The 22,714-nt window shown below is 33.5% G+C and overlaps 1 protein-coding gene and 3 long non-coding RNA genes across 5 annotated transcripts; 2 read left to right on the top strand and 2 right to left on the bottom strand.

Annotated features, from left to right (window-relative positions):
* Positions 1 to 302: 302 nt before the first annotated feature.
* On the top strand, positions 303 to 1,327 carry LOC107921237 (uncharacterized). The gene is made up of 2 exons (XR_001690990.2): positions 303 to 756; positions 1,090 to 1,327. It is a non-coding gene; the product is annotated as an uncharacterized lncRNA (long non-coding RNA).
* Positions 1,328 to 1,828: 501 nt separating this feature from the next.
* On the top strand, positions 1,829 to 10,435 carry LOC107922232 (serine/threonine-protein kinase CTR1). The gene is made up of 16 exons (XM_016852149.2): positions 1,829 to 2,645; positions 3,607 to 3,908; positions 4,000 to 4,144; positions 4,323 to 4,426; positions 5,027 to 5,235; positions 6,531 to 6,923; positions 7,034 to 7,074; positions 7,500 to 7,568; positions 7,678 to 7,778; positions 7,965 to 8,049; positions 8,160 to 8,258; positions 8,658 to 8,726; positions 8,834 to 8,965; positions 9,525 to 9,619; positions 9,703 to 9,913; positions 10,230 to 10,435. Exons 1-15 carry the CDS (start codon positions 2,022 to 2,024, stop codon positions 9,812 to 9,814), a joined length of 2,580 nt encoding a protein of 859 aa, XP_016707638.1. The 5' UTR covers positions 1,829 to 2,021; the 3' UTR covers positions 9,815 to 9,913; positions 10,230 to 10,435.
* Positions 10,436 to 10,963: 528 nt separating this feature from the next.
* LOC107922233 (uncharacterized) lies at positions 10,964 to 13,777 on the bottom strand. The gene is made up of 2 exons (XR_001691223.2): positions 12,252 to 13,777; positions 10,964 to 11,623 (listed from the first exon to the last, which is right to left on the bottom strand). It is a non-coding gene; the product is annotated as an uncharacterized lncRNA (long non-coding RNA).
* Positions 13,778 to 14,128: 351 nt separating this feature from the next.
* LOC107921231 (uncharacterized) lies at positions 14,129 to 17,165 on the bottom strand. Of its 2 annotated transcripts, XR_005908977.1 has the most exons (4): positions 16,281 to 17,084; positions 14,643 to 16,123; positions 14,473 to 14,530; positions 14,129 to 14,388 (listed from the first exon to the last, which is right to left on the bottom strand). It is a non-coding gene; the product is annotated as an uncharacterized lncRNA (long non-coding RNA). The 2 variants fall into 2 exon arrangements; XR_001690989.2 differs by having other exon boundaries at positions 14,473 to 16,123; positions 16,281 to 17,165.
* Positions 17,166 to 22,714: the final 5,549 nt, after the last annotated feature.

Raw genomic sequence — 22,714 nt, 5'->3', positions numbered from 1 at the left:
ATTATAAAAAATGCACATATACATGCATGGATTTTAAAATATGGAAAATGCACATTTATTATAAAATGTAAATGTATATATATGTATATAAAAGTTATGAAAATAAAATAAACATATATGTATATAATATATACATGTATTTATAAAGTCTAAAAAATATATGCATATACATTAAAAAAATATGCGTGTATATATACAGAAACTTGGAATAAAAATGTGATAATAATAATTATAATAATAGTTTAAAAAATAATAATAATATTATTAGTGTAAAAACAGAAGGACTAATTTGTAATCAAAACAGAAATTTAAAGGCGAATTCGAAATAAACATAAATGCGTGACCCCAATTGAACACACACACAACAGATGGGGACCAAAAGGGAAATTAATCCATACACCCCAAAACGCTACGCAGCATTGGACCAAAATAAAACAAATTCAATGTTCCAGGGAAAAATTTGAAAACAGAAAAATCAGTGGTTTTGAAATGATGAAAACGTGAGAGGATTAAAAGCATAAATAACCCATTAGTGCCTAAAACACGCGGATCTGATCGGGTTTTGGGTCGGGTCACACGGTTTTCGGGTTACTTATACGACGCTGTTTTATATGCTGCATAAAAGCCATCTAAAACTTAAAAAAAAACCCTAAGCTATTCTCTTCTTGCGTGCGCCGCTTCTCCCAAAACCCCTTCTACTCCTTCATTCTGCTCTCTGCACAGAACCAGGAAGAACTTCGCAAGCACGCCCTCCAGGTATGGTTCTTCCTGTTCTTTTCTATTTGTTTAGTGTGGAAGAAAGAAAGAAGAGAAGACAAAAAACAAGAAAAGTGGTAAGATGCAACGAAAAAACAAAACAAAGAAAAGTTAATCACCTTCCCCAAAAATCCCCCTTCGATCCTTTGCTTTTTATTTCTTTTCAATCGTTTTCTAGATATAAAAAAATGTCACCTTTTTACAAAAAAACAATTGGCTTTATATAGCCGAAAAAATAGAAAAAAGCCATTCTCTAAAAACTGTCCTCCCTTTTTACATTTTCATTGTATTTTTCTACTATTGTTCGTGGCCGAGGTTTGTTGTCTGCTGCAGGAAGAACGTGCTGGAGCGCGGGACAACGTGTGTGACGTGCAAGGGCGACGTGCGGGAGCAGCTGCGGCGATCTGCTGCTTAGGGTTTCTGTGACTTCAGGCCAATTGGGCCTTGTAATTGGGTTGGGATTGGCCCAAGTTTTATTGGGTTTGATTGTATTTAATTTGGGCTGTGTAAATGATTTTGGGCCCCGGGCAATAATTTTGTATTACAATTAAAAATGAATTTTTATTTTTTATTTGTATTTTCAAAAACTAAATTAAGATTAAGTTTTGTCAAAGAATTACGTAGGTTTTTATAGGAAACTATTTGAGTTTTTGTAGAAAAAAACTTGAGTTTTAAAATAAAACTTGCATTTCTTATTTATAGTTAAGTAACGCAATTTTTAGTAATTTTTTTAAAATAATAAAAGAAATTAAAAAAATATCTAGTTGATTTGGATATTGTTATCCAGAGGACATGTATTTGAATGTGTTGAAATTTATTATTGAGTTAAGAAGAGAATATAAACAATTATAAGTATTGTGTCAACAAAATAGATATAATCAAAATTTATATTGAGATTATCAAATAATTATTATTTTTTTTAAAAAATAAAGAATGATTAAAATGAATTTCAGTTAATTAAATTAACAACAAGCGATTAAAGCAAGAAAACAATTTAATAATATTATTTAAAATTTTTACTAAATTTTAGTGATTAATTATATAGTTTATTCGAGAATAAAAAACAAACGATTAGGCCACCGAATAAAAATGGTATCTTTTCCCTTTTTTTTTCTTTCTCTCTCCGATAATCGAATTCTAGAAAGAGGGAAAACAAGAAATTAGTAAAAAGAGTTCAGGAAAAAAAACTAGAAAGGCTTGAAATATTCAACAATGGCGGTTCCTAGGGTTTCTAGGGTTTTGTGATCAATTCCTTTAGAGTATCAATGGAAATGCCCGGACGAAGATCTAATTACTCTCTCCTTAGCCAGTATCCCGACGACCAGTACACCGTGTCCATATCAGGAGCTCCGCCTCCCTATTGCGATTCACTTTCAAGCGAAGCCACCAGTAATAAGAACAAAGTGAAATCAGAGAGAGGTTTAACTGATTGGGATCAGAGTCTCAGTCAGAACCAAAACCAGAACCAGCTACAAGTAAATCGAATCTGTGGCGGCGGCGGGGGAGGGAATACTTTTGCTTCGTCGATCAGTCTTCAACGGCAATCGAGTGGAAGTAGCTTTGGTGAGAGCTCTTTATCGGGAGATTATTATGTGCCGACCTTTTCTACGACGGCCGCCAACGAGATTGATGGGTTCGTTTATGGTCACGACGGGAGCTGTGAGCATGTGGATTTAAGAACGAAAATTGGGGGTTCGTCCTCTGGAAAAAGCTGGGCGCAGCAAACGGAGGAGAGTTATCAATTGCAGTTGGCGTTGGCTTTGAGGCTTTCTTCGGAAGCTACCTGTGCTGATGACCCGAATTTTCTGGGTCCGGATTCGGATGATTCTGCTATTCGGGGAACTAGCTCTAGCTCCGCCTCAGCTGAGATAGTTTCCCACCGGTTCTGGGTATATTTCTAGTGATTTCTTTGTTCATTTCACTATTAGCTTGTTTAAATTAACTTAAATGAACAGTAAGGCTAGGAGATTGAAGGAATATGCATAGGCAAATATAACGGTCGTGATAGTGAATGGATTTACTTTTTAGATGATTCCAAATATCTGTTACGAGATGAACTGGATTGTGTGAGTGAACTCTTACATTTTGTTGTGAACTCTGAATGATTCAAAGGATAGGATGTGACAAGTTGGTTGGTCAAGAGTAGTTTTTTATTGGTTCGGGTTTAGAAAAATCTTGTCGATTTATGGCAATATTATTTTTACATTTGGATCTAGTATGCATGAGTTGGCAATCAGAATCTATATGGATAAAATTTATAGTGGGATCTCAAAAAGCAAGCAATTTCTACTGGGCCTTTATCCTTTTTTGGTTCAATAGGGTTTTTATTAGTTCAAACTTCTAGTTATCTTGGTAGGAAGTTGTATGACAAATGCTCCTCTAGGGCCTTTAAATTCTGTAGGTGGCGTAGCTACCAGATCAATGCAGTTACTTAAAGTAGTAAATTACTAAAAAAATTAATACATAAGATAAATACAATAATAGATAAAACGAGATGCGACTTGCCCCTAGATATTTTATACTTTCTCCCACAAAAACATTTGTAATGCTTACTCCATTTGTAATTCCATCGATTACTCGCCTATCAAAAAATGAGTTAGTTCTGCTAATCTGAACATTTGGAGTGGGGATGATTATTGTTATTATTATTATTGTTAATTTTGTGAATGGTTAGTTCTTTTATTCTGATATTGGCAAGCTTATGTATTTTAAATGTGGGTACAATGGGAGTATATAGCTGCAAAGCACCTGAATTACATGTGTGGAAACTAGGATTTACTGTTTCAGGATTTGGGTGATAAAAAATTCGAACTTTAAATATCCTGCTGTTTCAATGTTTTTGTGCATCAGGTGAATGGCTGCTTATCATACTTTGAGAAAGTTCCTGATGGGTTTTATTTAATTCATGGAGTTAACCCATATGTCTGGACCATGTGCACTGATTTGCATGAACATGGTCGAATTCCAACGATCGACTCTCTAAGATCTGTTGATCATGTTGTTGGTTCACCGATAGAAGCGATATCAGTTGACCGAAGAAGTGATCTTGGCTTAAAGGAACTCCAAAATAGAGTCCATAACATTTCTTGTAGCTGCATAACCACAAAAGAAGTTGTTGATGAGTTAGCAAAGCTTGTCTGCAGTCGCATGGGGTGAGTTCTCTACACCATTAATGCACAAAATTTCAACATTCATGCAATTTCTATGCACCTTGGTGATGAATTGTTTTATTTCAAACCGAAGGGGTTCATCTGCAACTGGAGAGGATGATTTACTTTTGTATTGGAGGGACTGCAGTGATGATTTAAAAGATTGCTTAGGCTCAGTTGTGGTTCCTATAGGTAGCCTGTCTGCTGGCCTTTGCAGACATCGAGCTTTATTATTCAAAGTAAGGTCCTAAATTTTTATGGTGTTTTCATTTCAGCAAAGGTTTTTGGAAGTACTTTTTACTTTAGTTAGTTATCTTTTTTTGCCTTCACCACTCCTTGGTGAAGCAAGTTTCCTGTTAAATGTGTTGCCCTTTGAAGGGGAAAGGATTTATTCACATTCAAATATGACTTATCCAGGTGCTAGCTGACACAATTGATCTGCCATGTCGAATTGCAAAGGGATGCAAATATTGTAAAAGAGATGATGCTTCCTCCTGCCTTGTTCGCTTTGGGCATGACAGGTATTTTATATCTGCACCATGGTATTTGGTTGTTAATTATCTTCATTTTGGTTCTGATTTGCAACCTGTTTCCTTTATATTCTTAAGTTGTCATTCTTTTAGTAGGATTGTTCAAAGATGACAATATTTTGCTGATAAAAGAACCCTGCATTTTCTATTGATGTTGTTTTTCATGTAGAAACTGAACAATTTCAAACAATAATTGCTTAATTCTACCTGCTATTCCTCTTGCTTGGTAGTGCTGCGTTTGCATCTTGTGGTTCTTTCTTCCTATTGTGGGCAACAGTTTGTGAAAACTGCCAACTTATCTTGGTTAAAGTTTTCTATATACAAGTGTAGTCTCATGAAGCCAGTCTGATGGGGAACAACCATCCAAGTTCTAGCAGGATGTCTATCCTAGATAAAATTTAGAAGGGTTTCATTCACTAGTGGAGATGGACTTTATTTTCTCATGGGCTTAAAACCAGCTTATATATATATATTGGTTTCATGTTGTTTGGAGATTGGATTTTGATTATTGAACGACTTCGATATTGAGAATGATTGGATATATTATTATTCTGGATAACTTTTCTTACTTCATGGTCTTGGTGATTTCAGGGAGTATCTAGTTGATCTAATTGGGAACCCAGGTTACTTATGCGAGCCCGATTCATTGCTGAATGGTCCATCTTCCATCTCAATTTCTTCCCCATTGCGCTTTCCACATCTCAAACCAGCTATACCCGCCATTGATTTCAGGTCATTGGCCAAACATTATTTTTCGGACTGTGAATCACTTAATCTTGTATTTGATGATGCTGCATCAGGTAAATTTTCAGCTACTATCTGTAAAAAGAGCTTCATTGGATGTGCCTTATCTGCTTTGAGATTTTAGGCTTTAGTCTTTCATTTGGCTCGAAGTCTGCAGTTTCTTTTGCTCATCTGCTTTCGAATGCTGGAAAGCTTTTCATATTTATTGAAGTGCCTTCATTGCATATGCTGTTAGGGCTAGTTTAGCAATGCTTTTGAAAAGTGCTTTTGAGGAGTGTTGTGGAAAAGTGCTTTGAGAAGTGCTTTTGAAAAGTTTGGTTTAAAATTTGAGTTATTAGCATTGCTGTTAAAAAGTACTTTTGAGAAATAAAATGTCCATTTTAGATATGTTATTATTAAGTAACAAATATGCATTTAAATAATATTTAAATTAGTCAATATTATTATATTTTAGTAAGAATATAAAAAAATTATTATAACTTGTTAATATTTTAATATATGAAATATAAATTTTAAATATTTTTAAGCAATAGTTATTAATTATTTATAAAATTTAATTAGAATATATAAACTATATTTTAAATATTTAAATATAACCATTAAATATTTGTAATTAGTATTTTAAAAAATATTTTTTTATTTTTAATTAATGATTTTAACACATTTGTAATTAAGCACCAAGAAAAAAAAAAGGAAAGTACTATGTTATTGGAGGGGTGAAAAAATAATTAAGCACCAAAAGTGCTTTTGGGAGAGGAAAAGCTAAAAATTTTAGCTTCTCTTTTTTAGAAGTGTTTTTTAAAAGCACTTTTGAAAAGTCAAAAATTTCAGCTAAAAGCAGCTTGTTTAGCACAGTTTTTCTTCCAAAAGTACTTTTGGAGTCTAAAGTGCTTTTTTTAAGCACTACTAAACAAGCCCTTAGTCAAAGATGAAGTGCAGTGTTCCCAGTCATTATAAATTTTTTTTGCATCTTCGCTGATAGATGATTACATCTCTAACTTAACTGCTGCTTATGAATCTTGCTACTGAAATATTTTGCACGGGCTTTTCAATTTTGTCCAAAAATGTTCATCCTAGATCCAAATGAAGGTGTTGTCATATTGCTTTGAGCTACAAGGGAAAACCTGAAGTGATCCTGGCAATTATTTATGTGAACTTAACAGATAAACTGGTTTTGATATTGTTAATTGCTTCTTTTATATCACTGTTGAGGATGCTATTTCTGTATCCATAACACATCAGATGTTTGCGACTTTATAGGGATTCAGTAATATCTTAACCTTACATGGTTAAGCTTGTGTTTCTTTATTCATCTTGTATGCAAGTAAGCTATAGTTGCTTGTCATTTCAGGCACTTTTGTGGATGAAGAAAAGAAACTTGGTAACATTGGCACAGAGAGAAATAACCTTGTGCAGATGTCGAGTAATATGAATGATGTCTCACAGTTACCCCTACGTAATATTGCTAAGCCACCTGCTCATGATAGAGATTCACAACATTTGCTGTCTATAATAAGTTCAAAGAACATTATTAAAGATCCTTTAAAGTGTATCCCTCCTCTAGGGCATAGAGATGTCCCAGATCTAATCTTGTCTGACCCAATTGAGGATTCTACTAAGGATTCAAGGTTTGCTAAGGGAAATCAACTTGTTCCCAGCAAAAAAGGTAGAGAACTTGTCCTCGAGGTTGATGATTTGGACATTCCATGGGGTGATCTTGTTTTAAGAGAGAGAATTGGTTCTGGTATTTTCTTGTCTTTCTTAAGTAACATGTATATTTTTAACAGGATAGACTACTCAGACTATACTCCTTGGTCATAATTCTTGTTTTGGTTTGGACTTGGTTCTTTTCAGGTTCTTTTGGAACTGTCCATCGTGCTGAATGGAATGGCTCGGTAAGAATCCTTTTGTTTATTTATTATTGTTAAAGGATAATGTCAAATGTTATGGAAGTTCTACTCTTTATATCTTTTGTGCTGCATATTGTTTATTGTCAACATCTACTTCTTGTATATCAGAACCCTAGTTGTCTTATGGAGATTCTGGGGCCTATTTTGTTTGTGCTCTTCCTTTTGAATGAGAAAATGACAACAATCATTGATATATATTTGACAAATGGAAGTAGATAGATTCCTTAGTGACATGTACCACCATATCTGTGAATTTGCAGAATTTGTTGTCTTTTGATTCTAGGAGATTGGCTATTTAACAATATATTGAACTTTTAGATTTTCTAGTATGTGTTAAATTTTATATGTGCTGATGATAATTCCTTTCTATCCAAATTTTTTTTTTCTTTTTTCTTTTGTTTTAATTACAGGATGTAGCTGTGAAAATTCTCATGGAACAGGACTTGCATGGTGAGCGCTATAAAGAATTTTTGAGTGAGGTATGTGTTGCATGACATTCTGAACAACTTTGTTACTGAGATTAAGGAAACTTCAGTTTCTCATTCATGTTCTTGATATGATGTTGCTTTCACCTCAATCGTTTGTTAGGTTGCAATAATGAAACGACTACGGCATCCAAATATTGTTCTTTTTATGGGAGCTGTTACTCATCCCCCCAACTTGTCCATAGTTACAGAATACTTATCTAGGTTTGTTGCTTCCTGTTTCTTCTTATTTATTTTCTTGGTGGGAGAGGGGGTTAGCAAGGGAAATGCCTCTTTGTTTGCATTCCTCCAGTTGAATAAAGAAGATGAGAAAAGAATTTTGTTTACTAATGTCTGCCTTTTGGAGTTTTGAACTGTTAAGTGGACTAAAAACTTGACTCTAATTTGCAGAGGTAGCTTGTATAGGCTTTTGCGTAAGCCTGGTGTAAGAGAGGTGTTGGATGAGAGGCGTCGCTTGAGTATGGCTTATGATGTGGTGGGTTGCTAAGGGTTTACTTTCTTTTTCTTTATTTTCCAATTTCTAAGATGTCGTCTTTATATTTGTTAATGTTATGGTCTAAATCACCATCTTCTTTTTACACACAGGCAAAGGGAATGAATTATCTTCATAGACGCAATCCCCCTATTGTTCACAGAGATTTAAAATCTCCAAATCTTTTGGTTGACAAAAAATACACAGTGAAGGTAAGTCCCAGAATGCTGCTGCTGTGCCTCAAAGAGCATAGTGTTCTCTCCTAATGATTCTGTCATATGAAGCATAAAAATTTTGCTGTTTCAATTTATGTATTTTTATGGAGTAAATGCTAAGTGATTGACTTCTTTGTCCTTGTACTGATAATGGAATCGAAATAGTTCTCTAGCCGTATAATGTCACTGCACTTGTTAAAAATAGCCACAGGTTTTTACTATTGAAAATGCTTCTCAACTACTTGTTCTAATATCCAGCATTGTGTATAGTTGGAGCCAGCCACATTTACTTTTCTTTGCTGCTTTGTTTGTAATTCTATCCATTGATCTCTTAATGCAAATTTCTCTCAAAAGTTCACAGAATTCTTCCTCACATTGCCTGGTCTGTACATTCAGGTTTGCGATTTTGGTCTTTCTCGTTTGAAGGCAAACACATTTCTTTCATCCAAATCAGCAGCTGGAACTGTATGCTAATCTAGTTTTTAATAATATTTTTGCTATTTCTATTTGATTTACCATAGGTCACTGTTTATGCTGTAAAGTATTAACAAATACATCTATTTTTATATTAGCCCGAGTGGATGGCTCCAGAAGTTCTTCGTGATGAACCATCAAATGAGAAGTCCGATGTATACAGTTTTGGTGTAATATTGTGGGAGCTTGCAACATTGCAACAACCATGGGGCAACCTAAATCCAGCACAGGTTTGTTAATAAATTATAGATTGTCCCCTCAAATATCTCATTTGCTAATGATTTTAGCTTTTATGAGCTTAACAAGGAGCATATTAAATCTTCACTTAAAGGAGAGAATAATCTGATGGCAAATAAAATTTTCTTGAAGAGGAGCAAACCATTTTTGTAAGCTTCCTTGAATATCGCATGCTTGAATGCCATTTGAAAGATGAATCCCATGGGTATCTTCATCCTGAATATAGGCATCCCGTGTTCAGATAAAGTTCAAGTTTGCCTATTTAACTTGATGTTTGTAAATGTGCCTCTGAAAAAGGTGTGAAGGGAAGCTCATTTAAAAAAGGCAGTTCTTTAAATTTTTGCAGCTTGCGATGAAGTAGCTAAGTTTGCACTTTGTGGACCAACATACCCCTCAAGGAACATTAACTATTGATATATCTGTACTTTTTGTCTAATTAATGCCCTTGAGATTTGAGTTTTTACTATTTTTAAATTTACATAATTGTTGGGCAATGATAATCTTCTGGAGCTTAATCCTAATAAACATAGCCCAATGTAAACGGTATTGTAGGTTGTAGCAGCTGTTGGTTTTAAGGGCAAAAGGCTTGATATTCCTCGTGATTTGAACCCTCATGTGGCTGCCATAATTGAGGATTGCTGGACCAAGTAAGTAGAAAAGCTTTTGTGATATGGAGTTTGCTATGCAAATTTTCCTCTTTCCCCCCGTGTCATTGTTGATTTTATTGCAGTGAGCCCTGGAAACGTCCGTCATTTTCCAATATCATGGAACGGTTGAAATCGTTGATTAATAAACCTTCAACCACTCAACCAGGGCGTGCTGACATTCCAGTGCATACCTGAATGGTCAGAACTCCTGCGATTTCGTCTTCTTGCACATAATACAGCATTCTTTTTGACATTATATGTGGTGGAAGGATACATGCTGTTAAATAGTCTAAGGTACAATCCTTTAACTTGCTTCTGCATCCTAGGCAAACTGTCTACTTTAGGATTCTTTTCGATAGTGAGGTCATTGTTAGCTTTAGAGTAGATTTCACAATCAGCAAATGCTCGAGGTTCAAGGGTGTATAATGATACTAGAAACTTCATGTCTCTCCTCCTTGTCATGTTTACATGCTCATTGATCTGTACATATTTGCAGAAAACACGCACGCTTTTGCCAATGCATATGCATATTCCCTTTCATTGTTTACGAGAGTTATTGTTTTAACTGCAAGGACTTCGAAACAATAATACTCTATTTGATTGTTTGCAGAAGTAGTTGTATATGTCTCTCCCCATAGCTGAATGGGACTTGCTGATTCTTAACATGGGACTTGCCGGGAAGTTTTTTTCTTCATAAAGTAAAATTTCACATGCAATTATGGAAGTTGTATCATATTTATTTTTCTTTTCTAGTAGTTTTGTATGTAATGGTTGTGACTGAGCTTAGTTAAATGAGAAGCAACTCATCGGCATTTACATGATTTTTATTTATTTATTTTATAATTTAGGTTATCAAGGTTTGATCCCTTGTGACTAGAATTAAGAATTCATCATTCTATTTGTATTATTATTATTATTATTATTAAGATGGAGCCAAGTAATAAGTGTGCCAAAAATAGTGAACTAAAAAGAGGGTCAAAGATGGGTGCTTAGGGTACAAAAATGAGTCCACAATAGTCATCTGGTCTCTAAAATGGCCATTATATGACCATATCTATCAGACTGGATTGTCCATTATGCTTTGACTGGATTTATATCCTTCAGTGAAAAAAACCGTATGTATTCTTATAGCAGTAGGGGTGTTCATTCGGTTAATCGACCCGAAGTAGCATTAACCGAATTAATCGGCCTTTTAAAGTTTTTTACCGTTAATCAAACCGAAATTTAAAAAAAAATATTATCCGAATTAAAATTTTTTCGGTTAATTCGATCAATGGACTGAATTAATTGAATTAATTGAATTATCCAAATTATCCGAATTGAATTACTACATAATTAAAAATATTACATAAATTTTTAAATCACTACATAATTAAAAACATAAAAACATTACATAGGCCGAAGAAACAGCTGATTATTTCTCAAAGAACAGAATGAAAAAACAAATATTTAGAGTTTTCCATTGGTGAAGGACTGACCAAAACTGAAGGGGAAACATGATTCAGCTCCAATCAGAAAGATACGTGAAGGAGGAATATACACTTAAAGACATGGCAGCATTGAAAAGAAACAGTTTAGGCACCAGTCTTGGAGACTAATGGAGTTCCTCTGTGCAATTCCCATTCGTGTTTTAACTAAGAAAAACATAAATAGCTTAGGCTATCTTATTCTACGTTTGTATCACACAAATTTTCTTCTTCTCTATATATTTTTTGTTTCAGAGGGTACTTGTCTTCTTCCATACCACCAGTGATTTGAGGAACTCCATAACCTTCAAAACCCTTAATTGAAGAATACATAAATATCTTCTCATACTTTGTTTTGTAGAATACATCTCAGATTCCCATAATTGAAGACATGCAAGGTTTCAAGGAAATATCTCATTTAATATGTATTTAAACACACACACACACACACACATATATATAATGTTTTCTTAGAGAAAACTAAAAACTGGGTAGGCATTGTTCACCCTCGTGCAATCTAAGCTGAGATGGAAAAAAGCTGTTCAAATGAAAAGCAAGTTATAAAAGAGAAGTAAGCTTAAAACACAGTTGAAAACAGTGTTCCAAGTTAAGTCCCAAGTACATGAGCAGCTAAAAATTTGAGAAAGAAGGGATGGAAACTCGATTCTTCTTCATTTACCGAGTAAAAGGTGGAAAGGAAGTGAGAGATAGTTATAAACACGCTTTTGGAGTTCAAGGATGAAGTCACATTTTCTTTTCCCAGAAGAAAATAACAGAGAAAATGAGATTTTTCTTGAAAATAATAATGAAAGAAAAGCACAAAAGGAGACATTATTACTAACATAAAAGAAAGCAAAACCCAGAAAGAAATTGACAACTCCTCACACATTCTTACACACATTGAAATAAAAAGAAATAAACAAAATAAAACAAAACCCTAAAATATATCTGCCAGAAATATCAATTAAAAAAGAAAGAAAGGACATGATAAAAAAGATAAAGAAAATGCCAAAATAAACTAAACACTTGCAAATCATTACCACTAAAAAGTTCTACTAGTTACTAAACATCAAAGTTAATGATCAATTTCTAGAACTAGAGATTCAATAAAGACCCATTGAAGAAATTGGAAAAAAAAACGAAAGGAAAATTGGAAGAAAGCAAACCTGGGTCTGGGTATTGGTGTGGTGGAAGAGAAATGGACAGTAAAAAGGTGTGAAAATGGTGGGTTTTCCTAATTCGACTGAGATTGAGATACGATTTGTGTTAAGTGAATTAGTGAAAGTCAGCTGCTGCCTGCTAAGAAAAAGTTTGGTTCTTGGAGGAGAGAAAATTAATTGGGCTGGGTCTAATTTGAACTTTTTAAGGCCTATGGTATTTACCCTGCAAAATTCAGTTAAACAAAAAAAATTTGATTAACCAACCGGTTTCGAACCGAATTAACTATTAATCGAAAAATTAAAAAATACTTAACCGACCCCCGACCGAAAAAATTCGGTTAACCGACCGATTAACCGAATTCGGTCGGTTAACCAAAATTTTTCAGTTTTACCCAAAATTTGCACACCCCTATATATCAGTGTAAAATTTATATCGTTTTACATTTTTATTTATTTATGATTGATATTTTAGTAATTCAATAGTTAGATTATCAGTGTACTCTCAATAACGTTAGGAGCCGAGGCTTCCTTTCGTGCACGAATGACATACGTTCTAGTAGGAGTCCTAGCTTTAGGTTTGGTTGCTGACTCTTCCTACCTCTGTTGACTCTAGTCGAAGTGTTATTTCTAGGTCTTCTACCTCGAGTAGGAGAGGTCATCAATTTCTCATTATGCTCTTTAATAGGCTCTTCGATTTGGACACTCTTTTAAAATGGTCTGGAGATCCAGATATAGAGCATGTCCCTTCATTAACTCTGCAAACACCAAGGTGAAATCGTCCTCATTGCTTGCACTCTGTTCTATTTGTTTTCTTTACATTGCCTACACTAGCTACTGAAGGAGTCGGAGCTTTCTTGCAACTTTGTTTCGATTGATCCCTTCTTGACAGAGTATAGAACTTATTACTAGATTATTTCATCTTCTTCTGTGGAGAATTTGAGAAAGCTTTAGACCCATTGCGTTTATCAAAATTTCGTCTCTTTTTTTACTTTCACAGATCTTTTCCATTTACTGGGTTCGATCAAACAACACCACAAGTTCACGGATCTCCAAAGTTCTTACTAACATTCTAATCTCATCTTTCAATTCATTCTCAAAACATACACACATATCTTCCTCGGTAGGCACTATCTCTCGAGCATATTTGCTAAGCTAAACGAACTGTTTCTCATATTCTACCACTGTTCTTCTTCTTTGCTTCAACTCAAGAAATTTTTCTTCTTCCGCTCCAGATAACGCTTGCTAATATACTTCTTTCGAAATTTAAACTAAAAGAAGTCCCAATTGATTCTTTTTTCTATATGATTGCCGTTAATGTGAACCACCATTGAAATGCCTCATCTTTTAATAATGCACTACAGCAAAATAGACTTTTAGCAACGTTTTTTAGGCCTTTAGCGGCGCTTGTTACAACGCTACTAAATTTAGCGACGTTTATGTAAAAAAAATGCCGCTAAAGATCATGACCTTTAGCGGCGCTTTGATCACAAACACTGCTAAAGATCATGACCTTTAGTGGCGCTTTTGTCACAAACGCCACTAAAGAACATGACTTTTAGCGGCGCTTTTATCACGCCGCTAAAGAACAAACATTTAGCGGTGCTTTTAGCAAAAACGCCGCTAAAAACATAACCTTTAAAAAAATTTATTTTAATCAAATAATATTGATTTTTATTGTAAATATTATATTATGTTTTATTTTTTAAATTTGAACTTTAAATATACTTTTAAAGATAAATAAAAAATATTATTTAAATTAAATTTTCTATGACTTTAAAATTAAATATAAAAATTAATTAATTTAGTTTTAGAAATTAAAATAATAAATTAATAACAAAATTAAAATCTAAAAGTTAGAACTCAAGTTGTCGTAAATATTAAAGTAAAAATAAAAACTTAGAATCAAAACTAAAATAAATAATACATATGAGAAGCAGACTGACTAGTTGAACCTGCCTATGACTGTACGCATTGCAAGGTAATAAAAAATACAATGCATTTTCTTAATCAAGTAAATCTTGGTAATAAAAGATATAACACATTTACTTAATCAAGGAAATCTTGTAATGAAAGCAATGAGCCTTAGAGAAAAACTTTTGAGCATGGCTTCAAATTTGAACAGTAGATTTAGTGCCTACATGCTCTGCATGAAAATAAGAGTATACTGTTCAAACCATAGTGAACATGGCAAAGATAAGTAAATCAGTTCAACTCATTGTGCACTTACCTTCTATTTGGCGCCAGCCACGACCATACAACCTTAAAGCTTCAAGAAACCTCTTATGCTTCAAGAAATGAAGATGAAGAAATGGATGCTAATGTCATGAGTTCAAATATCAACATGTATAAAATAAAATAAAAATGGTTTTATTTGAAATGTAAAAAGACAAAAATTACTGTGATATTTGTCAACAACTCTGCCTCCTGCACGGAGATTTCGTAACCTTGTCATCCTTGACAGCTCTTGCAAAGATTATAGAAAAAAAAGCTACTAAAATTGTTAAGAAAGCAGTTCTGTCCCCAGTTTCGTCCCCCAAAATTGTTATGTAGTTAAGAAAACCATCTTACTATTCATAGGAAAACTTCCACAAATAAAATCCATTAATTAAAAGGCCTATGCTATGGATGTGTATTTTGATATGAAATATCAAACACGTCATAGACACTTAAAACTTTGAGATAGTTATACTATTTTTTATTTCACTTATAGAAACCTTATATACTCAAGCACTGCAAGTCTTTTGTGAATTAACCAATGCTTATGAAGATCTACTACTTACGGTTATCAATGCCAGTTGGAATCACAAATATTAACAAGAATCAGACATAAATAGCAAAATTAATCAAGCACTTTCAAGGGACATCATTCTAGCAGTTCTTTAAAGAAATGGATTTCAATCCAGAATTCAGCAGTTCTGTAACTAGCCTAGCAGACAGATGGAAAAATAATATTTATTTTAGAGATCGGTCTACCTCTTAAGTGGAATAACTTTTTGTAAACTTTAACCTTGTGAACTTTTTTATTAATATATTTCTTCTAATACTTCTTAGAGATAATCACAGTCAAGAGATTCAACCATTATGATTCAATGGATGGTTAATACAAGACCAAACAAAGACAATGGATCTAATTTAATAAGCTAAGTAATGCTCATGAACAAAGCAAAGAATGACACCAAAGCTAAATACAAAAGCCTTTTCGGGAATTGTTGGAAGATAAGATAGAAATCATCACAAACAAGCGTGAAACAATTGTGAACAATGATTTCATCTCTGCCAAAAAGTCTGCAAAACAGTTCTCACGGCAAACATGTAAAATCACAAGTCACCTTTCTTACCAACCAAAAACTCCTAATATCTCAAATAGTTCAATTCCACCTGAAAGCCCATTAGCTGAAACTGAGACAAAATTATCTGAAGGCTTTGCTCTCTAACTTTTTAGAACATCAGAACTTTTTATTTTTGTTTCTGAGCAAAAGCCACCTTCAAGGGCAATTAAACTCTTACGATATTACCTTAATCCCGCTACTTAAAAGTTAAACCCTTGATGTTCCTTGTTGTTCAGCTCATTTTATAACCCTCAACAGTAATCAATAAAATAGAGTTCAGTATAAACCATTTCTATTTTTTAAACTTCTATTCACTTTATTTAAAGACCTACATTTAGTTTGCCCAACCTCCAAATATTCCAACGTGAAATTTTCATTCTCAATCACAACACCAATGCCCAAAAGATGGAAGAAAACAAAATCAAGTCAGTAAGAACACATATTTCACTTATGAAACTTTAAAGGGACGCATACCATCAAGATGATAGAATTTGGCCAAACGTCTATATGAAGTCTTTATCTGTTCTTCATCATCATTCCTTTCTAACTCTGTTGTTTAGAAATCAAAGTTCGAATATAATTACAATTAGCAGTCCCAGAAAAAGAAATTGTTAGAAGTATTTTGATTTCTGGAATATAACCAAACGATAAAAAGAACGGCGCTTTTCTCATCGAGCTAATAGCGGATAAGGGCCAAAACAATTACCAAGAGTTTCATAGGGAGACTTTTGATTGGACCAATTCGATGCCCTAACGACAGTTCTTCTTTGATTGACCCGAAACCAAGGCTCCTTCCTCCTCAAACCTCTGGACAAATGGAGCCACGGAGAGAAGGGAATGACATGAAGCCACGTTTGTTTGTTTTTTTCTTCAAAATTTCAATGACTAATTGTATATGGTCTGATTATATAGTTTTAACTATATACGTGCCTTCAATTAGAGGTAAAATTGTGGAAAACCACAAGCTGCTGTCAGTACTGCTGGGACATTCAAACTGACATAAATTAAAGCCAAACTCCGATCAAGAAATGAGTCTATAGAAAACAATCGAAGATTCTTCAAATATGAAAAAAAATTAAAACCAAAATAAAGAGGAAAAATACTGGAAAAACAAAATAAAATCTCAAAAAAAATGAAGCGAAGAAAATAAAGAGGAAAAATACTGGAAAAATAAAATAAAATCAAGGACCCCTTTGGTGATGCGAGCTAACTCCTTCAGCCACCGCCGCAAGCGAAGAAGACGAAAGAGATTCTACCACCGCACGACGCAACGGCTCCAGTGGCTTCTTAAGCGACGAAGATCTAAGCCACAAATCTTTATGTGATTCACTAGGTGAGACTTTTTGCACGACTTTTGGGGGGTTCTGTTTCTGTCCTTGAGGTGAAGTTAACATCTCCACAACTTTGTATGTCAAAAGAACAGTCTATAACTAGTATTTTCCAGAGAAACAAACGGTTTGTGGGGGGGGGGAATTTGGGATTTTTTGTGTGTGTTTGCAAAGTTAGGGGTTTTTTGGGGGGCCGGGGGGGGGAGGGGTGGAATTTGGGGAAAAATGAGCGCCAAGATTTTTTTAACTAAAATGAATTTTGTGGCCTTTTTATAAAAATATTGTTATTACTTATTTTTTTTTTTGGCGTTTTTTCATAAAAAAATTATTTTATTTTGAACAAAATGACGTCGTTTTGTTCTGTTAAAAATTATTTATTTTATCTGCTAAAAATTATTAGTTAAGTGATTTTATTTATTTATCAATTTTTTTTAAAATCAAATAATAAAATTTATCAATATAAATATTTTGAATTTCTTATATAATTAAATATTAATAATAAATATTTTTAGATTAATTATTAGTTTATTAGTATTATGGTTACATATAATTATGATTAAGATTTATCAATATAAATAATATTCAATTCTTAAATATTGTCATTTCCGTACCATCTAAAAAATATAATATTATTAACATTGATAAGCAATATATTTTATATCTTAAATTAATATTGATTACTTAATACATTGATGTAACTAATTTATTTATGTCGATTTTACATACATGTCCATCTTTTAAACATATATAACTTCAATTACTTAAATTTGGATTTCAAAATATTTATTTTTGAATATTATATGTTTTAATTATTTTAATAATTATTACTTACATTAATTACATGGTCTAAAAAATATTTTATCAGATAAAAAAATATATGTACATTTAAGTGCAAGGTACCTAAAATCTAGTATATATAAACAATGTCTTAACTCAGTGGAGAATATAATAAGTAATTAATAATTTGTGTGTTTTGAATAATTTATTAAAAACTGTAATTAATGTTAATAATATTATGAAAATGAAATTTGTTGTTGAATTTATAATAGTATAAATTATTTTATATTAAAATAATTTTATTTTTATTTTAAAATATAAAAAATTTACCAACAAGTGTTAGATGCAATAATAAAATATATGACACTCTTAAGATTATTGCTACCAAATTTGTCTAAAAAAAGAAGAATCACAAAAATCAACCTTAACGATGCTCACATCATCAACAGCGTCATTATCAATTAGATTTATTAATAATAATATTATAAAAATAAATATGTCAAAGATAAAAAAATAAAATTTCTAACAAACTAATAAATTAATATTATCTCTTTTACAATTATATAAGAAATTATTTAATATATAAATTAAAAAATATCAATTAATCTAAACCCTAAACCCCTAACCTCAATTCCTAAACCCTAAATCATAAAACATGAACCTAAACCCATAACCCCTAACCCCTAACCCCTAACCCTTAAACCCTAACCCTTAAACCATAAACCATAATCCATAATCCCTAAACACATAATCCCTAAACCTTAAAATAGTAACTCTTAAATCTTAAACCTTAAACCATAAATCTTAAACTATAATGATAATTAATTCAATATTTTAAAATTAATACTGTCTCTAGAGATAAAGCATTGCTAAAAATAGAGCATTAGCGGCGCTTCTTCAAAAACGCCGCTAAAGCCCGAGCATTAGCAGCGCTTTTTTACAAACACCGCTAAAGCCCCGAGCATTAGCAGCGCTTTTCCAAAACACGCCGCTAAAGTCCCGAGCATTAGCGACGCTTTTTCAAAAATGCCGCTAAAGGCCCAAGCATTAGCGGCGCCTTTTCGAAAACGCCGCTAAAGCCCGAGCATTAGCGGCGCCTTTTCGAAAACGCAGCTAAAGGCCCGAGCATTAGCGGTGCCTTTTCGAAAATGCCGCTAAAGGCCCAAGCATTAGCGGCGCCTTTTCGAAAACGCCGCTAAAGGCCCAAGCATTAGCGGCGCCTTTTCAAAAACGCCGCTAAAGCCCGAGCATTAGCGGCGCCTTTTCGAAAACGCCGCTAAAGCCCGAGCATTAGCGGCGCCTTTTCGAAAACGCCGCTAAAGGCCCAAGCATTAGCGGCGCCTTTTCGAAAACACCGCTAAAGCCTCGAGCATTAGCGGTGCCTTTTCAAAAATGCCGCTAAAACCCCGAGCATTAGCGGCACTTTACTAAAAACGTTGCTAAAGGCCCGAGCATTAGCGGCGCTTTTTCAAAAACGCCGCTAAAGCCCCGAGCATTAGTGGCGTTTTTCAGAAACGCCGCTAAAAGCCGCAAAACCTCAGAAAACGGCGTTGTTGGGCTTAGGGTTTTCACGGCGATTTTGGAAAACGCCGCTAATGCTCGATCTTTAGCGGCGTTTTTGGAAAGCGCCGTTAATGCTTGATGTTTAGCGGCGTTTTTTTTATCCAAACGCCACTAAAAATGCCGCTAAAAGCCTATTTTGGTGTAGTGATGATACCATACACCGTAGATAATCTTCAAGGGAACACAACATTTCGTCAAGCACCCTTTGAGTATGTTCTAACCAAAACTCAGCCTTGGTTGGGTCGTCACTCACGTTACCATAAAATTCAATGTTTCCACACTTTCTAACTTTATCTATAGTCACTCTATGAACACATTACTTACTCGAACCTTGAGGGTGAGAAGATTGAGATTGTGGAACTATAGAGTTTAACTTTAAGTATGCATCATACATGTCGTGCGTCATACGAAGAAATGCATTAGGTGCTACCTCTCTAGATCCTTGCGGTCCACGCTTATTCCGTGTACTTTTCTCATCAGTAGGTGGAGTAGAACTTTCTATCTCATTAGGACCTCCTCAATTGGATCCTGACGACATCTTTTTATCTATATACAAACATTTTAAAATTATCAAAAGCTATCACACTATCATCATTTAGTCAAGTGGCATGTATTTTTAAACTCTATACATGCTACATTCGGTCTAAGAACTGACTAAATTGTAGCTTTTATACCACTAATTGTAACACTCCTAACCCGTATTCATCACCGAAATAGGGTTATGGAGCATTACTATAAAACATAACTTTAAAACATACTTTTCAATCCTCAACATAAACATATCAACCATCATTCATATACATGCATAACGTCCTTTAATCGAGCCATCGGGGCCTTAGAAACACTTTAGAAATGATTCGGGACTAAATCAGAAACATTTGGAACATTTAAGAAAAAGTAGGAAAAATTGAATTGCAAGGGTCAAATGGCTGTGTGGCCAGGTCGTATGACTCACATGGATGAGACACACGCTCGTGTCTCAGGCCATGTAACAATCAAAATAGGGACACACGGTCGTGTCCCAGCCCATGTCCATGCCTGTGTAACTATCTGAGTTGGGTCACACGGCCAAGCCATACTCCCGTGTGCCAGGCCATGTAACATTCAAAATGGCCTCACATGCCCGTGTGCCAAGCCGTGTGCTAGGCCGTGTTACTGCCTGACTTGCAACCCTTAAAACCTACAGGAGGCACACGACCGTGTCGCATGGCCATGTGTCACGCACGACTGAGACATACGCCCGTGTCTTAGGCCATGTGGACATGAAATTAGCCAAATTCAAACCATTTCCATTACCAAACCAAACATGTACCTACAAGCATTTTGTAACCAATTTCAAGGCATAAAAAACATACCAATTCATGCATGAATCAACCAATTCAATAGACGATAAATCCATCCAAATAATATGCCAACAAGGCACCTCAAAGGCATTCAACCATATCTTATCTAAACAAGTTAAAAACCTATCACAAATCAAGCATCATATCTCATTAGTTACTAAGCTACTACACACAATACCATTAAAGTGTTCATACTCCAACACTTTCATTCAAAAAGCTTTATACATCTCCTGCATATAAGTGATAAAAAAGGATTATCTAGTTATGCAACAGAAGTTCAAATACCATTCGATACTAACAAGCATAAACATATCAACTTTTAATATTTACATATTCACCAAAATATTGTATTACTAAGAGCCTTTGCTAATACATGCCACTTTAACCAGCTACAACAAGAACCAAAATGACTACCGAGATGATGATGATAGTGTGTGAGCTTTCGAGTCGATCCAATCAAAGCAACAATTTCAAGAGTCCTACAAAATCAAATCAAACTAATAAGCACAAGAGAGCTTAGTAAGTTCGATAATAGACTCATTTGCTATAACAAATAATTTCAAAATGGATATTAACTTTTAATACACTGGCACAACGCCTGAATAACACCGGCACAAAGCTTGAATAACACCGGCATAAAGCCTGCTAGGCACAAAGCTTGAATAACAACATACTTCTATATTTAAACATAGTTCTTAATAAAATTCAAGGATTAATCACAATTAAGGTATTCAATTCAATTCAAAATAAGCATATAACGAACTTAAGGGACTAGATTGTAAAAATTGCGAAACACAAGAATTACTCCGAAATCTTCTTTTCTCCGCTATTGTCAACCTGTTCGTGATCTAAAGCAATAGTTTCATTAAATTGAGTGCTTTTAAATATCAATTTAATCCACAATTCATTTTTATGCAAAATTACTATTTTCCACTAGTATTTTAACTTTTCACAATTTAGTCCTTAAGCTCATAAATTGAAATCTAAACATTCTAATCCCCCATTCAAACTAAGAAAGTTTATTAAGGACTTATATTCACCCAAATAAACCTTTATTTAAAAAAACATATATTTTACCATTTTTACAAATAAATCCCTAAATACAAATTTCATCAAAATTCACTTTACAAAACTTGTTTATTCCACAAAAAAGATTCATAACCTAGTATTGAACATAAAAAATCATTCAAGAACAATCATGGCATAACCCTCAATCTTTCAAAGTTTTACAAATTGATACCCAGGCTAGCTAGATTAAGCTACAACAATCCCGAAAACATAAAAATTATTAAAAACATAACTCAAAATCATACCATGCAAGTGGATTAGGCCTAGCCGAATTCAAAGCTTCCTCTCCCATGGAAAATTTGGTTGAAACAAGAAAAAAAAGAAGCTTACATCTTTTCTTAGTTTAATTTTAACTTTAATTACCAAATTACCATTTTACCCTTTAAAAACTATCAAAATTTCAAATAAACCTTGCCATGAATGTTCACTAACTACAAAAATGGTATAATTACCATATAATTCTTTTCACTTTAAAGTTCCATAGCCATTTAACCCTTTTAACTAATAGAACTCTACTTTTACTCTTTTTAGGATTTAGTCCTTTTTACTTAATTACTCGTGTAAACATCAAAATTTCTTAATGAATTTTTACTATGACCTTAATAATATCATATAGACATTAAAATGATAAATTAATAATTTATTCAACAGATTTGTGGTCCCGAAAACACTGTTCTAATTTCATTAGAAATGGGCTGTTACACTAATAATGAACAACAAGATCTAAAATTAGGAAATATAATCGGAGAAGAAAAAGACTTTTCTGATGAAATGGTAGAAAAGATTAATAAAAATCATATTTCTAAAGAGGAAATATATAAAATATCTAAATATAAAATCTGATGTCAAAGACATATAGAAAAAATAAGTGGTAATACAGTTGCCAAAGATACTGCAGGAGAATTAACAGAAATCCCAGTATTTACTAAAGATAAAATTAAGAGGATCAAATAGAAATATCCCCAGGTTAGACATATGCATTTAGGAATTATAATGATAACTATAAGAGAAATATTTAGAAGAGGACATGATATACTAATAATAATAGTATTATTAGATAA

This window comes from Gossypium hirsutum, chromosome D01 (genome assembly GCF_007990345.1).
Source record: "Gossypium hirsutum isolate 1008001.06 chromosome D01, Gossypium_hirsutum_v2.1, whole genome shotgun sequence".
Lineage (NCBI taxonomy): Eukaryota > Viridiplantae > Streptophyta > Magnoliopsida > Malvales > Malvaceae > Gossypium > Gossypium hirsutum.
This window is presented reverse-complemented; position numbering and strand designations above follow the sequence as displayed.

Coding starts and splice junctions, on each gene's coding strand:
- LOC107922232 (XM_016852149.2), top strand. CDS start 2,022: ATGGAAATGCCCGGACGAAGATCTAATTACTCTCTCCTTAGCCAGTAT. Junction 7,075..7,499: donor GTGCTGAATGGAATGGCTCG/GTAAGAATCCTT, acceptor TTTTAATTACAG/GATGTAGCTGTGAAAATTCT. Junction 9,620..9,702: donor ATTGAGGATTGCTGGACCAA/GTAAGTAGAAAA, acceptor ATTTTATTGCAG/TGAGCCCTGGAAACGTCCGT.